Raw genomic sequence first — 14,986 nt, 5'->3', positions numbered from 1 at the left:
GTCCCACAGCCCGAGTCGGTGGCTTCCTCGCCACAGTTCAGCGACCCTCACCTCTACGTGTGGAACGCCACTGGCAACCGAATGCTGCACCGGGTGGAAGGGGTGAAGCTGAGAACACGGCCCGCTCAGTGCACAGATTTCATCACCATCAAGAAACAACTGGAGATGTTGGCAAGAATGAAAGTCACCCACTTCCGGTTTGCTCTGGACTGGGCCTCGGTCCTTCCCAAGGGCAACCTGTCCGAGGTGAACCGGCAAGCCCTGAGGTACTACAGGTGTGTGGTCACCGAGGGGCTGAAGCTCAACATCTCGCCCATGGTCACCTTGTACTACCCGACCCATGCCCACCTGGGCCTGCCCGCGCCGCTGCTGCACAGCGGGGGGTGGCTGGACCCATCCACGGCCAAGGCCTTCCGCGACTACGCGGGGCTGTGCTTCCGGGAGCTGGGGGACCTGGTGAAGCTCTGGATCACCATCAACGAGCCCAACCGGCTGAGCGACGTCTACAACCGCACCAGCAACGACACCTACCAGGCGGCCCACAACCTGCTGATCGCACACGCGCTCGTGTGGCACCTGTACGACCGCCACTACCGGCCGTCACAGCGCGGGGCGCTGTCGCTGTCCCTGCACTCGGACTGGGCCGAGCCCGCCAACCCCTACGTGGCCTCGCACTGGCAGGCGGCTGAGCGCTTCCTGCAGTTCGAGATCGCGTGGTTCGCCGAGCCCCTGTTCAAGACCGGGGACTACCCGGTGGCCATGAGGGAGTACATCGCCTCCAAGACCCGGCGCGGGCTCTCCAGCTCCGTGCTGCCCCGCTTCAGCGACGCCGAGCGGCGGCTGGTCAAGGGCGCCGCCGACTTCTACGCCCTCAACCACTTCACCACCAGGTTCGTGATGCACGAGCAGCAGAGCGGGAGCCGCTACGACTCGGACAGGGACGTGCAGTTCCTGCAGGACATCACCCGCCTGGCCTCGCCCAGCCGCCTGGCCGTGATGCCCTGGGGCGAGCGCAAGCTGCTCCGGTGGATGCGGAACAACTACGGAGACCTGGACGTCTACATCACGGCCAACGGCATCGACGACCAGGCCCTGCAGAACGACCAGCTCCGCCAGTACTACCTGGACAAGTACGTCCAGGAGGCTCTGAAAGGTGAGCTTGGGGCTCGGCGCGCTCGGACGCTCCTGTGAACCGATACGATCGGGGAGGGGAGCAGGTTCTTTAGCCACGGGCTCAGCCCAGTGGCACGAAAGTCCTGTCAATGGGACTTTGTCCTAAAAACTGGACTTCTGGAAACAACTTTTAACCGTAAAAGTAACATTAGCTCATTATGGAAAATGTAGATGTATTTAAAATCACCTGAAGACAAGCACTGTCAGTATTTTTGGATTAATTCCTTCCAGTGTGCTTGCTACCCATCTTCAATACAATTGAGCTCACGGTATTAGTTTTTTTCCCAAAAACAAAAACAAAAAAACTTGAGCAGAGAGAGTGAGCTCCTAACCTGCTGGTTCATTCTTCAAATGACCATCATGGCTGGCTCAGAGCCAGGAGTGGAGTCAGAAGCTAGAGCTGGGTACTGAATATCCAGGTACTCCAATGTAGGGCACAGGTGCCTTTCCCACTGTGCCCCTGTGGTATAGTCCTGCTGTTACTAAGAAGCATCTTTATATAGAAATCGTTCAATTCTGATTCCTTCAGGATGAACTGCCAATATGGAATTAGTAGGTCCAATGTTGTAAGCTGCAGCATATCAGAGTCCTTATCTCAGCACCCTTCCCCATATTATTATTTTTCTAAATCTTATTTTTAAATGTTCATGATTCATTCAAACAGTAAAGTGACCAAAGGGATTCATTCACTTACTTGACAAATATTTGCTGAGCACTTAATATGGGCAAAAACTGTTCTAGTCACAGGACCACCTCTGGACAAAATAAAGATCGCTGTCCTCACAGGGCTTCTATTTCCATAAAGATCAACAAGAAAGACATAATATAATAGAGGTAAAAAGTTATATGAAGATGGGGCCGGCGCTGCGGCATAGTCGGTACAGCTACCGCCTGCAGTGTTGGCATCTGGTATGGGCGCCGGTTCGACTCCCAGCTGCTTCTCTTCTGATCCAGCTCTTTGCTATGGCCTGGAAAGGCAGTAGAAGATGGACCAAGTGCTTGGGACCCAGTGGGAGACCAGGAAGAAACTTCTGACTTCGGATCGGCTCAGCTCCGGCCATTTGGGGAGTGAATCAGTGTATGGAAGACCTCTCTCTCTCTGCCTATGTAACTCTGCTAAAAAAAAAAATTAAGTTCCATGAAGAAAAACAAATCAGAGAAGAGGGTGCTGGGGTGGGGGATGACACAGGGGTTACAACTCTAAATAGGGTAGACGAGGAGGTGCTCAAAGATCTGGAGAGGCCAGAGGATCCAGAGAGAGCAAATGCAAAACCCTACCATCAGGGCAGGCCTGGTCTGTGTGAGGAACAGGAATGGGGTCCAAACAGCTGGAGGATAGGAAAGGGGGTGACAGATGAGGTAAGGATATAAGAGGCAGATTGTGCAGGGCTCAGAAGGCCAGTCTAAGAACTATGGCTCTTACTGAGACAGGAAGGTACACAAGGTAAATCTCCTTGAAGATTTATTTGATAGGCAGAACTGGAGAGAAGGGAAGAAGAGAGGGAGATCAGTCTTCCCATCCATGGAGTCACTCCCCAAACAGCCACAACAGCCAGGCTGAAGCTGGGAACTTGAATTGCCATCTGGGTTCCACATGTGGATGGCAGAGGCCTGAGTACTCAAGTCCTCCTCTACTGCTTTCCCAGGCACATTAGTGGGGAGCTGGACTGGAAGCAGAGCAGCCAGAATTGGAACTGGCGCTCCTAACTAATGCTGGCGTCACAAGCTGCAGCTTAACTTGCTAAGCCACACCACCTTGGACTGCAAGGTTTCCAATGCAAAGGTGACATGATCGAAATCAGGGCTGGGCCTCCTAAAGCCTGCAGAATCACCTGGTCTGGCAAAGCCAAAGCAACCACAGGTCTAATTCAAAATTCAGTCAATCTATACCAGGCTAATTTATCTTTTAAAGATTCACTTATTTGAAAGGCAGAGTTAGAGACCCTCCATCTGCTGGTTCACTCCCCAAGTGGCCACAATGGCGGCTCTGAGACCCAGATGCAATTCCAGCATCTGGCTCCTGTCTTGACCAGTCCTAGCCGTTGTGGTGATTTGGAGAGTGAACAAATAGAAGATTCTCTATGACTGTCTTTCAAATAAATAAGGCTGGATGAAATCACTCAGAGACCATGTATAGAGAAGTAAGCCCTGGAGTAATTCAATGTTCAGAAGCAATAGTGGTTAAGACACCTGTATCCCAGCACCAGGGTTCAATGCTTGCCTTTGGCTAACGACTCCAGCTTCCTGCTAACACACTATCCTGGGAGGCAGCAGTAATGGCTTAACTGGGTCCCTGCCACTTACTTGGTAGATCTAAAACGAGTTTCAGGCTCCCAACTTCAGCCTTAACATTTGGGGAATGAGCCAGTGGTCTCTCAAATTAAAAATAATTAAACAGAGACCAGAGAGATGAAAAGTTCCAGTGCTGTAACACAGCCAGAGACATGCAACCAAGGGTTTTTTGTTTTCATTAAGATAGCAGATCTTGGTACTGTTGCCTATGGCACCAGCATCCCATATGGGTGCCAGGTCAAGTCCCAGCTGCTTCACTTCCCATCCAGCTCCCTGCTAATGCACCTGAGAAAGCAGCTGAGATGGCACAAGCACTTGGGCAACTGCATCCATATGGGAAACCAGGGAGAAGCTCCTGGCTTCTGATTGGCCTAGCTCTGGTTGGTGGGGCCATTTGAGGAAAGACCAGCAGATGGAAGCTCTCTCTCTCTGCTTCTATCTCTTGCCTTTCAAAAAACAACAACAACAACAACAAAAACCACAGATCTTTATATCCAAATGCCTCAGTTACTGCTGCATGAGGGATGAGGAAAAAATAGGTGAGAGTGATGTCCTTGAGGTAACACAAGAAAATGCCAGGTGGGGAGAAGTGACTGTGGGAGATGGGAGGCGTCCTGTGGCCAACTTTTCAGTGAAGGAAGCAATGTCATCATCTCAAAGCAAGAATGACGGACTTAAGTCTAAGGAGAGAAGAAAGGGGTGAAAATGGTTCCCTAAGAGTAAGAGGAACCAAGTGTGGTTGCCAGGGCACGCAAACAATCCATCTGAGACCCAGAATCGGCCTTCCCTGTGACCCTTTGAACAAGTGCCAGCACTTTTACCTTCATGGCTCTGCTTTTTAAATTTTGCCATTTTGAACTACAGATCCTAGTTTTACCTCAAATATATTTACAAAACTAAGCACACACATTTCACCTTCTTTACATAGCTCTTGAATCACTACCTTTTTTATGGCATGGCATGAATCTAGCTTGTTTCAGAGAAAACTAAATTCTTTCTCAAGGATTGTTTACAGTTCATTTGTGACTAACAATTTCATTTCTGGTATTTTTCAGCATACCTGATTGATAAAGTCAAAATCAAAGGCTATTATGCATTCAAACTGACTGAAGAAAAATCTAAACCCAGGTTTGGATTCTTCACCTCTGATTTCAAAGCCAAGTCTTCAATACAGTTTTACAACAAACTAATTACCAGCAACGGCTTCCCGTCTGAGAACGGCGGTCCTAGATGCAATCAGACTCAAAGAAATCCTGAGTGCACCGTCTGCTTACTCCTCCTGCAGAAGAAGCCACTGATATTCTTTAGCTGCTGCTTCTTCTGCACCCTGATTCTACTCTCATCAATTACCATTTTTCACAGACGGAAGAGAAGAAAATTTTGGAAAGCAAAGGACTTACAACACATACCATTAAAGAAAGGCCACAAGAGAGTCCTTAGCTAAAGTGACCTTAGTTCTGTCTGAAGAGTTTAGAAATTCACTCCAGTTCCATACGCTGGTAACACAAAAGACATACCTGTATTGTACAAAGAGAATTTGAGATACTGTGCTAACCAAGGTGATGACAATCAAAACCTCTGCCATGTGTTGAGTGCATTTCCCTTAAGCGGTGACAATCAGCGAACTCAGTTCTTGGTTCTAAATGAGGCTTCACACTGCCACTAAGCTATGAGTATTACCTGACACATTGCTTCGTCAAGTTTGATAAGCTGTTTCCCATCATTCTCTAGCTTTCTTTAGATACCAATAGTTACTATGGTAAAAGTTGTTTTTAAAAGTCAAACTCTGTAAGGCTTCACAGCAGCGATTTAAAAGTATTCTTTACACTGGATCTGTGATTTTGTCACTTGTAGCACGGTGCTTTCCCCTTTTGGTCCTGGTGGCTCTCAAATAGAAAGCAAACACATCTTAGGGTAATCAGTACTTATCTATAGCCAATCACAGCACTGACCCACAACTACACAAATCCCTTAGCTCTTCTCCATAAAACATCTAATTTTGTGATCTTTTAAGTAATCTCAAATGTAAAAGTATGACTTCCATAACCCATCTCATGGACAGATCAAGACTAAGATACCCAGCTGTGAGGACAATTTAGTCACTAATCTCACCATACTGCAACTTCCTCCTTTAGTGCAGGCATTCCTTTTTGCAAGATGACATGATTTAGCATCTAGAACCCCTATCTGCAGTTTCTTTCTATGGCTTACCTACATTTCAAGAATATTGAACAGAAAATTTCAGAAAGATTTCCTGTTTTAAATTGTATACTAGCATTAGTGCATGATGAAATCTCATTTTCTTCACTCCATCCTGCACAGGATGTGAAACATCCCTCTGTCCAGCATGTCCAAGCTACCTATTAGTCACTTGATAGTCATCGGGGTTATCCAGCTGTTATTATTTGCTCGTACCCAGGTAACCCTTTTTTATTTTATAGAGCCCCAAAGTATAAGACTAGCGATGCAATGGAGGCAAGCCATCAAACATGGAAGGACAGATTAACCCTGGCACTAAGTGGGAATGCTGCAGGGTATACAGAAGTCAGTAGTTTCAAGCACCCTCTGAGGCACCTGGGGCACAATCTCCACAGCTAAGGGGAAAGAGTACTGACAAAGACTAAACATCCCAAAAAGATGGAATGTTCTACTTACTGGCCATCAGAATAATGGCCAAAGGACCCTATTATTCCTCTACTTGCTTGCTCTCTTGCCAAGTTTCACTGCACATAGGTGTGCAATACAGCGACTCTGACTCTGGATGCAATTCAAAATGTTGATGATCTGAGTGAACAGGTTTTTTATACAGCACTTTTTGAAGCCTAGAATTCTTAAATCTGAACTTGGGGGAGTCTTGACTTTTTGAAATTAACTGTGCTTAAGACTTATTCAGTAATTCTAAACACTGGAGGTAGAAAACTGTATACCCTTTATGCCTATTAATTTTTCTTGGTTAGCCAACATTTAAATAACCACAAAGTGGCCAGACATTGTCTTTCCCTTTCAGGAACTTAAGAGTGAAAGGAAGACTAAAGCTGCTGCCTGCGATGCTGGCACCTCATAGGGGTGATAGTTGGTGTCCCAGCTAATGGCTTGGGAGGGCCCTGCACCCACATGGGAGACCCAAAAGCAGAGCCTGGTTTCAGCCTGCTGCGGCCACTTGGGGAATGAACCAGTGGATGGAAGATCTGTGTCTCTCCCAGCAACTCTTTGAATAAATTTTTTCAAAAGTCAAAGGAAAATTCTCCAGCTCAAAAAGCTTTAGTAGAAAACGATCCTACGTAAACGCAGTTGTGATTGCATCCCAAGTGCATCTATGTTACAAGCCAAATTGAATATGCAATTCAGTATGCTAATAGACTTTAAGGAGAAAACAGCCAATTCAAACAAAATACAAAAGTGATGTGCAGTTAATTTGCTTTCTGGCTGCCAGATGTTTGCTTTGTAAGAAATTTTGACTTTTTTGTTTTCTTTGAGAAATAACTATTATCAAAGGCAATCCATAATTACAAGTGGTCCATTGTTTTAACTACATAGAAAGACTACTACTGAAAATAATCACTTGCCTCGGGATTTTTCTATTGTACATACATTCACCTTGACCCACAAGATCCAGGGCAAATTCCTTAGCTGGCAATTCCTTATGGATCTTTTAACCTCCTTAAACTGCAGTTCTGAAAAACATCTCTACATTAAGAGCTCAAGATCATAGCCCTTTCTCAAACTTGCCAAACTCCTCAAAATAGTGACGCTCCTAACCCAGGGTTACAACATCCTGTTCCTTAGGGATTACATTTTTAAGTGACTGTAATTTACCTAAAGAATTTAATCTGGCTATCTATTGGTAATACATGTAATATTCAGGTTTATCATAAACCCACTTAAAAACTGAAGGTTAAGTAGAAGTTGCTGCTTTTCAAAGTAACAGGTTTCTCAGGGGAAAATATCACCTTAGTGTCTAACTTATGCTACATCTTTACGAACATGTCTGAGATATATATGGAAACACTAGTGCTTAGCCTCTGGAAATGAGGCTAGGATATTGTGATTAAATGTCTAATTTATTCCAAATAAACTGATTTATGCCAGTAATATTCAACTAAGTCTAGTCAATTGTTAATAACCATAATTGTGAACAGGTTTTGCACGTGACTGGGCTCTGCCTTAACACTGCTCCTTCTCCCAAGCTATGTGCCAACTCAGTAAGTTACTTTCTGTGTATGTTTTTTTTTTTTTTTCCCTCCTACGATTTATTTATTTGAGAGACAGAAGCCTTCCGTCTGCTGGTTCACTCCCCAAATAGGCACAATGGCCAGAGCTGGGTGGATCTGAAGGCAGGAGTTAGGAGATGCTTCTGGGTCTCCCACATGGGTGTGGGGGCCCAAGTATTTGGGCCATCTTCTACTGCTTTCTCAGGCCATTAGCAGAGAGGTGGCTTGGAAGTGGAGCAGCTGGGACTTGAACTGGCACCCATATGGAATGCTGGTGCTGCAGGCAGAGGCTTTTATTTTTTATTTTATTTTTTTTATTTTTGACAGGCAGAGTGGACAGTGAGAGAGAGAGAGAAAGGTCTTTCTTTGCCGTTGGTTCACCCTCCAATGGCCGCCACGGCCGGCGCACCGCGCTGATCTGATGGCAGGAGCCAGGTGCTTCTCCTGGTCTCCCATGGGGTGCAGGGCCCAAGCACTTGGGCCATCCTCCACTGCACTCCCAGGCCACAGCAGAGAGCTGGCCTGGAAGAGGGGCAACTGGGACAGAATCCGGTGCCCCGACTGGGACTAGAACCCGGTGTGCCGGCGCCGCAAGGCGGAGGATTAGCCTGTTGAGCCATGGCGCCGGCCCGACAGAGGCTTAATCTATTATGGCACAGCATCAGGTCGTTTTTAAATTTATAAAAAGTGGACACTCATATTTCAGAGTTGGGACAACCCACACATACTCATCCAACAATATAGATATGCCAAAGCAGTCTTTCAGGGGAAAGCTAGATTCACTCACCATACCTGTCACTAAATGGAGCAACTCCAGCTGTAACTAGCTTCTGTTACCAGTCCACACCTCTCTGGGAAATCTTTTCCTGACACTCAATATTTGCAATCTTGACACAACCTTCCAAAACATTTCCTTTCCAGTCCCACTGCTTAGAGTGTCCCTGGCAATTTGAGCACCATTCCCAAACAGCTACATGCCACTATTAAGTACTTGCAATATCACAGTGCACATCAAATATTGCATCAACATGAAGGTTACATTCTAGAAGAAAGCAATCAATCAATACACAACACAGCAAACTGTGTTGGGAACAAAAACAAGTAGAGGTGAGAGATGGATAAAGGTGATGAGAACCATTACTTTTAATAGGGTGGTCAAGATAAGCTTCACTGTATGATCAGCCCTCTGCATCTGGTTCCACACCCATGGGGTTAAATCAACTATGGACCAAAAATGTCAACTAAGTTCCACAAAGTTCTACAAAGAAAAACTTGATTTGCCCAAGTGAGGTACTATGCTGACCCCATGTGAATGAAATTATTTGTAGGTATTGTGTTATGTACAAGTAATCTAAAGATAAAGCACAGTGGCAGATAGGCATCCTTGGCTTTTGCTACCTACAATGTTAAACAGTGTATTGGTCTTGGAAACAACACTCCAAATATTGAAGGCCAACAGTAATCATGAAGGTAAGCAAGTCAGCCACACGGCTCAGCCAAACAAATCAGCTATGATCCAGATAAGAAAAAAGCACCCTGGCTGATGTTGGAAAAAAAAAAAAAAAAAAAAAGGAGCAAAGGTCAACAGTTCAGACTGCATTAGAATAAAAATTTTGTGCACTACAAAAAATTCACAACTTAATAAATGAACCCGTGTAATTCAACAATGACCAATAAGTCACCTTATTTCACCAAGAATCCTATTGAACACATACCACAACCCTACTGAAGCAAACCAGTTACTGTATCATCCATTAAAAAAACAAACCAAACTGAGGATTAATTCCTCAATATCACATATCCAACTGATATACTTGAATCAAGATCTAAGATCCATACGATCCAACTCCTTGATACTTTTTAGGTCTCCATCTATAGATCCTTTTATGGCACCCTCGCATATTTAAAGTGAGAAGCTATGAAGGGGCTGGCTCTGTGTGGCGCATGGGGTTACAGCCATGGTCTGCAGCACCAGCATCCCATATGGGCACCAGTTCAAGCTCCCGCTACTCCAAGTTCCTGGGCCCCTGTACCCACGTGGGAGATCCAGAAGCTTTGGATCAGCCCAGCTCCAGTCATTGTGGCTTATCTGGGGGAGTGAACCAGCGGATGGATTTCTCTTAACGAATAAATAAAAATAAGCTATGGAAGAGCTATTAATTTAGTTTTAAAATATCTTAGGGGCCGGTGCCATGGCTCACTTGGTTAATCCTCTGCCTGCGACGTTGGCATCCCATGTGGGCACCAGCTTCTACTCCCAATTGCCCCTCTTCCAGTCCAGCTCTCTGCTGTGGCCTGGGAGGGCAGTGGAGGATGGCCCAAGTGCTTGGGTGCCTGCACCAGCGTCAGAGACAAGAAGTACCTGGCTCCTGATTGGTGTAGCTCCGGCCATGGCGGCCATTTGGGGGTGAACCAATGCAAGGAAGACCTAACTCTGTCAAAAAATATATATATTTAACTTATTTGAAAGCGTTACAGAGACATAGAGGCAGAGAGAGGTCTTCTATCTGCTGATTCACTTCCCAAATGGCTGCACTGGCCAGAGCTAATATGAAGCCAGGAGCCAGAAGCCTCTTCCAGGTATCCCATGCAGGTGCAGAAGCCCAAGGATTTGGGCCATCTTCTACTGCTTTCCCAGACCACAACAGAGAGCTGGATCAGAAGAGCAGCAGCAGGGACTAGAACCAGTATCCATAGGAGATGCCGATGCTGCAGGCCAGAGCTTTAACCAAATGTGCCACAGCGCCACCCCTAGGGCTATTAATTTTTAAAATAATTGAAACGTAAGAGTATGAAAATAAGTGGCTAATGCAGCATAGAGAACAATACTGAGAACTTGGCCTGCAGTAGTACAAATGCTATAGCATCTTCCAGCTCTGAGGCCTCATTACTTTGTTCCACTTTTTAGTCAGTTTTTTCAAATGATTAGGGTACATCTGTCACATAAAATCTATGAATTCTTTCCTCACTAACATTAGACGCCTTCAGTATCTTTCCAGCCTTCCACATACCAATGATCAGCCACATGTATGCATGCCATTAGTACCTGCCACACCCTTGCTAATCCTTTCAAGCACCAGATTCCAGGTATTTGTTCATGCAAAGTCCCCTTGTGTTCCCACTGTATTTTCTTAGCACACCATAGTTTATTCCTCAGTTATTTACTTTCTAAGTGGTTGGAAAAGATAATCAGCTACGGAAGTCTCAAATCAATAGTCTTTTATTATTGCATTATTAAAATACCACAAAACACAATTTGGGTTCTTGTTTCTGCAGCCGGACAACTGTAAAAAGAAATGAAAATATCTGTAAATCTCTTGACCAGATAAATACTAAATAAATCTAAGCCATTTTAAGATTATGACTATGATTCATAGTCACATGTAAGCCCAATAAAAAGCATGTTCATTCGATCTCTTATTCTGCCACATTTACTGTGTTCCAGTAATTATAATTCTAGTCTATTTGAGTAAATCAGGATCCCCAAACACTACAATAACCTACCTTTTAGGTCTTATTCATCAGCCTGCTGAACTGTTCCTTTTTCAGAGACATAGATACCATCCAAAAATTTTCTGATATCTTTATTTTTAACTGTTGTTGCCTGCTGAATCAAAGCAGCTAAAGGGGTGAAAAAATAAGGCAATTACAAATGAAGCAAAATACCACAGATCCAATTCAGAAAATAAATTTATAGGCATAAGAGAAAATATACAAACCTGAATTTGAAACAAGTTCAATATCATTTCCTTCAAGCACTAATTCATCTTTCTGGGCTTGAGACACTGAACAGGCAACACCTAAAAGGGGAGGGGGCATTTGCTTGATATCAACATAAAATCAAATCTGTTATTACTTCTTCCCCTTAAAATTCCATTCAGCAAACGAACCCTGAGAGTTTGGTTTACAGACTAACTTTTCTGCGTCCAAATCTGATTTTGTGTTTATGCTTGAAATTAGTTCTTTTAGTAATTCAATACATTCAATTACAGCAATTTAGTTATGCTGGCATCCTGCAGGTTCGTGTTCTACCTTCTCCACTTCCAATACAGCTTCCTGCTAATGGCCTGGGAAAGCAGCAGACAGCCCAAGTGCTTAGACCACTGCCATTCACTTGGGAGACCTGGTTAAAGTCCTTGTTTTCTGGCTCAGTTCTGGCTGTTGCAACCACTTGGGGAGGGAATCAGAGGATGGAAGATCGGTAAGAGTCTGGTAACTCTTTCAAAAGGAAAAAAAAAAGCCAGAGCCAAAGCATCCACATGGGTGGTAGGGATTGCTGTCTTCCAGAATTTTATTAGCAGGATCAGAAGCCGAAAGTGGAGGCAGACTCAATCCGACACTCCAATTCACATCCCAACCCACCTCAAGCATTTTTTAAAATGTTCAGTTAACTCCAGCGTTTAGGCAAGCACTGATATAAGCACACATTAATGTGCACCTGCAGCAGATGGTGGCGAGTATGGGGGGTCCCTGTAACCCATGGGAGACCTGGAGTTGAGTTTCAAGTTCCCGGCACTGGCCTGACCCAGCATCAGCTATTGTGGGCAACTGGGAAGCCAGTGGATGGAAGATCTGCCTCTCCAACTCTCAAGGATTTCACTTGAGTGCCATTGCTGACAGAAGGTTAAGCCTCTGTTGGCAGTGCCAGCATCCCAAATGGGTGCCAGTTCAAGTCCCGGCTGCTCCACTCCCAATCCAGCTTCCTGTTAATGGCCTGGACAAGCAGCCAAAGGTGGCCCAAGTGTTGGGCCCCTGAACCCACAAGGAAGACCCAGAAGCTCCTGGCTCTGGTCTGACCCAGCCCCACCCAAAGCAGCCAAGCAGATCTCTCTCTCAAATAAACCTTTTCCATTTTGCAGCTACCATGCATTGCAAACTACTCCAAAGTATACCCTTTCAGGAATTACAACTGATACAAGCAAGACAGAATCACTGAACATGAGCAGCTGTTTTTAAGTATACCCAAAAGGCAATTCTGAAATAAATCTGACTTTAGTCATGGCCACCCCAAAACACTAGCCTTCCAAAGTCTAAAGAAAGTACTTCTGATTCATATCTCAGGGTATGCACATACCTGGCCTCATCCGAACCCTTCGGATGTATTTTTCACCCAAGAAATTTCTGATTTCAACAAGAGACCCGTTCTCTTGAATAACCACGTTGATGGGGAAGTGAGCATACACAGACCTCATCTTGTAACGGAAGCCCTAAGAAACAAACAAGCTGTTAACATCAAGGAAACTCAACTTTTAAATTTTTAAAAAATGCTCAGGTTATAATATAACTTAAAAAACCCAACACAGCACTCATTGTCCAAGTATTCTAGTGACTGTCACTGGTACCAATCCTTTTCATGGGTCAACATCCTTAGAAGTTACAGCCAAGATCTAAGATTGTAACAATACAACCTCATCTGCTAAGAAGTCCCAAACCCCACTCTTTGGCATGCGGCTAACATCTACTGAGTTACTATTGTATGCCTGAAGGCAAGAATTGAGGCTACTAAGGAACTCAGTCTGGGAGCAGGAATAAACAAGTAAAAAGTGATTCAATAGGAGTTCAGGGTGCCACTATCAGGTACATACTAGAAGGGTTGAGTTTTACCGCAAACCAAGCTGACTTCCATCTCCATCTACCGGGGACCTGTGGAGGGGCTGGGACCGAGGGAAGGGGGGGGGGGGGGGGAGCGAGAGCTGGTGGGGCACGGGCAAGGCTGTGCCACCCTAGCCCTGGGCCTCGCTGTCTTCACTCCTCCACACCACCAGCGTGACGAGGAAGGGAGACTTGGGAGACTTAGTGGGAAGAGTGATGTGAGACATGCATTTGTTCAGGAATTTTACCTTTCTATCCATCTTTTTAAAGACTGCATCCATCTGATTTTTTATTTAATCTTCTAAAACCCAGAGATGCCTATTTGCCACATTCACGTATAACCCATTCTCTGCAGTAGACATTTAGTTGCATCCACAAACTACAGCTGAAAACCCTCCCCTACCAAAAACAAGTTTGGTCATGTTACTTACCAGTGTAACCCCCTTGATCATATTCTGTACATGACTACAGATCGTGCGAACAGTTGCCAGTTCCTTTCTATTTCCCCACCATTTGTCAACCCGGAGCTGTTAACAGATAAAAGCATTTTAGTGGTCTTTTCAGAAATAAGTAGGTCCAAAACGGCAGTCCATTTACTCACTGATCTACTCTAGCTTCTGGAATGGAAAACCCAATCACACTTACGCCTCCAGCAGTGAAGCGTCTTCATTACTATACAACACAGGTACACAGTTTCACAAAGGAATGACAGCCCCACGTGACAACAAACTTCACTTTCGGAAAGCAACTCCCAGATTCTTCCAAAGCAATCATAAAACTAGGCTTAACTTCTAAGCACTAACACTACTGAGGTTTAAAATCCACTGTCTTCACAACCGGGTTTTCCAATGTCACTAAAGCAATTCCCAGCTATGTTTCTGGATGTCACATTTTAAAGCCAACACACTGAACCTCCAAATCTGGTGCCTTCGGAAGCCACTACCTTCCGAACAAGCGACCCAAGCGTCGCCCGGCCACCCGCTGCCCCAGGACTCACCCTCTTCTTTTTCTTTCCCAGGAGACTGAGTTCCACATTGATGTGATTGAAGTCCCTCCGCAGGGTTCCTCTGGGCCCCTTCACAATGACTGTGCGCCCCTTCAGACTGATGTCGACTGCACGGAGAACGTATTGATTCGTTAAGGCCACGGAATTAAAGGCTTGGGACACATACAGCAAATAATGCAGGAGGAAAATACACACACTGAAATCTCATACCATTTTCTGGGATGTCGACAGTCTGATTGCTGAGAATGGTCTTCATTCTGAAACACAAACACGGGCGGTAAGCAGGCAAGCGCAGGGCCCGAGTGCCACCGAACTACAACGTACACAGCTCCACGTCTACCGGAACTGCCCGGCAGAAATCCCCAGAACATAAGAAAACCCAGGCTGACAGCGGCCCCCAAAGCGTCCAGGCCCGAAAAGAACGGTCACGAAGTGCGTGTTGTGAGGCCCAGCGGGCCAACTCCCCGTTCATTCCAGTTCTGGCAGTTCCGTCCGGGCGGCGCCATGCCAGTAAGGGTGAGGAACGGGTTGGGGGGGAGGCCTAAAAGCCTACAATATGACTGGTATCCCGGCGCCGCCAGGTCCATATTGCGCTCGCCGCGCTGAGGGACAAACAACATACGGGTTCCGATGCACGGACCCGCGCCGCTGGCTTTCCTAGAGGCGATGGTTTCAGATTCCCAGGGCCCATCGGATACAGAAACGTCCTCAC

The 14,986-nt window shown here is 45.6% G+C and overlaps 2 protein-coding genes across 3 annotated transcripts in view; one reads left to right on the top strand and one right to left on the bottom strand.

Annotated features, from left to right (window-relative positions):
• KLB (klotho beta) overlaps positions 1 to 4,909 on the top strand; it is a 40,119-nt gene extending 35,210 nt beyond the window's left edge. Inside the window, exons 4-5 of the mRNA XM_062213485.1 lie at positions 10 to 1,153; positions 4,521 to 4,909. Of these exons, the coding sequence (XP_062069469.1) occupies positions 10 to 1,153; positions 4,521 to 4,909 (1,533 nt within the window). The remainder of the gene's footprint in view (positions 1 to 9; positions 1,154 to 4,520) is intronic.
• A 5,973-nt stretch (positions 4,910 to 10,882) lies between these two features.
• On the bottom strand, positions 10,883 to 14,978 carry RPL9 (ribosomal protein L9). 2 transcript variants are annotated; one of them, XM_062213305.1, is made up of 8 exons: positions 14,915 to 14,978; positions 14,485 to 14,531; positions 14,266 to 14,381; positions 13,700 to 13,795; positions 12,751 to 12,883; positions 11,396 to 11,476; positions 11,181 to 11,297; positions 10,883 to 10,960 (listed from the first exon to the last, which is right to left on the bottom strand). In XM_062213305.1, the coding sequence occupies exons 2-7, from the start codon at positions 14,528 to 14,530 to the stop codon at positions 11,191 to 11,193; spliced, it is 579 nt and encodes a 192-aa protein (XP_062069289.1). In that variant the 5' UTR covers position 14,531; positions 14,915 to 14,978; the 3' UTR covers positions 10,883 to 10,960; positions 11,181 to 11,190. The 2 variants fall into 2 exon arrangements, with proteins under 2 accessions (XP_062069289.1, XP_062069288.1); XM_062213304.1 differs by having other exon boundaries at positions 14,897 to 14,968.
• Between the last annotated feature and the right edge of the window lie 8 nt (positions 14,979 to 14,986).

The sequence above is a fragment of the Lepus europaeus genome, chromosome 16 (genome assembly GCF_033115175.1).
Source record: "Lepus europaeus isolate LE1 chromosome 16, mLepTim1.pri, whole genome shotgun sequence".
NCBI classification, from domain to species: Eukaryota; Metazoa; Chordata; class Mammalia; order Lagomorpha; family Leporidae; genus Lepus; species Lepus europaeus.
The sequence above is the reverse complement of the archived record's forward strand: the minus strand, read 5'-3'. Positions and strand labels throughout refer to the sequence as shown.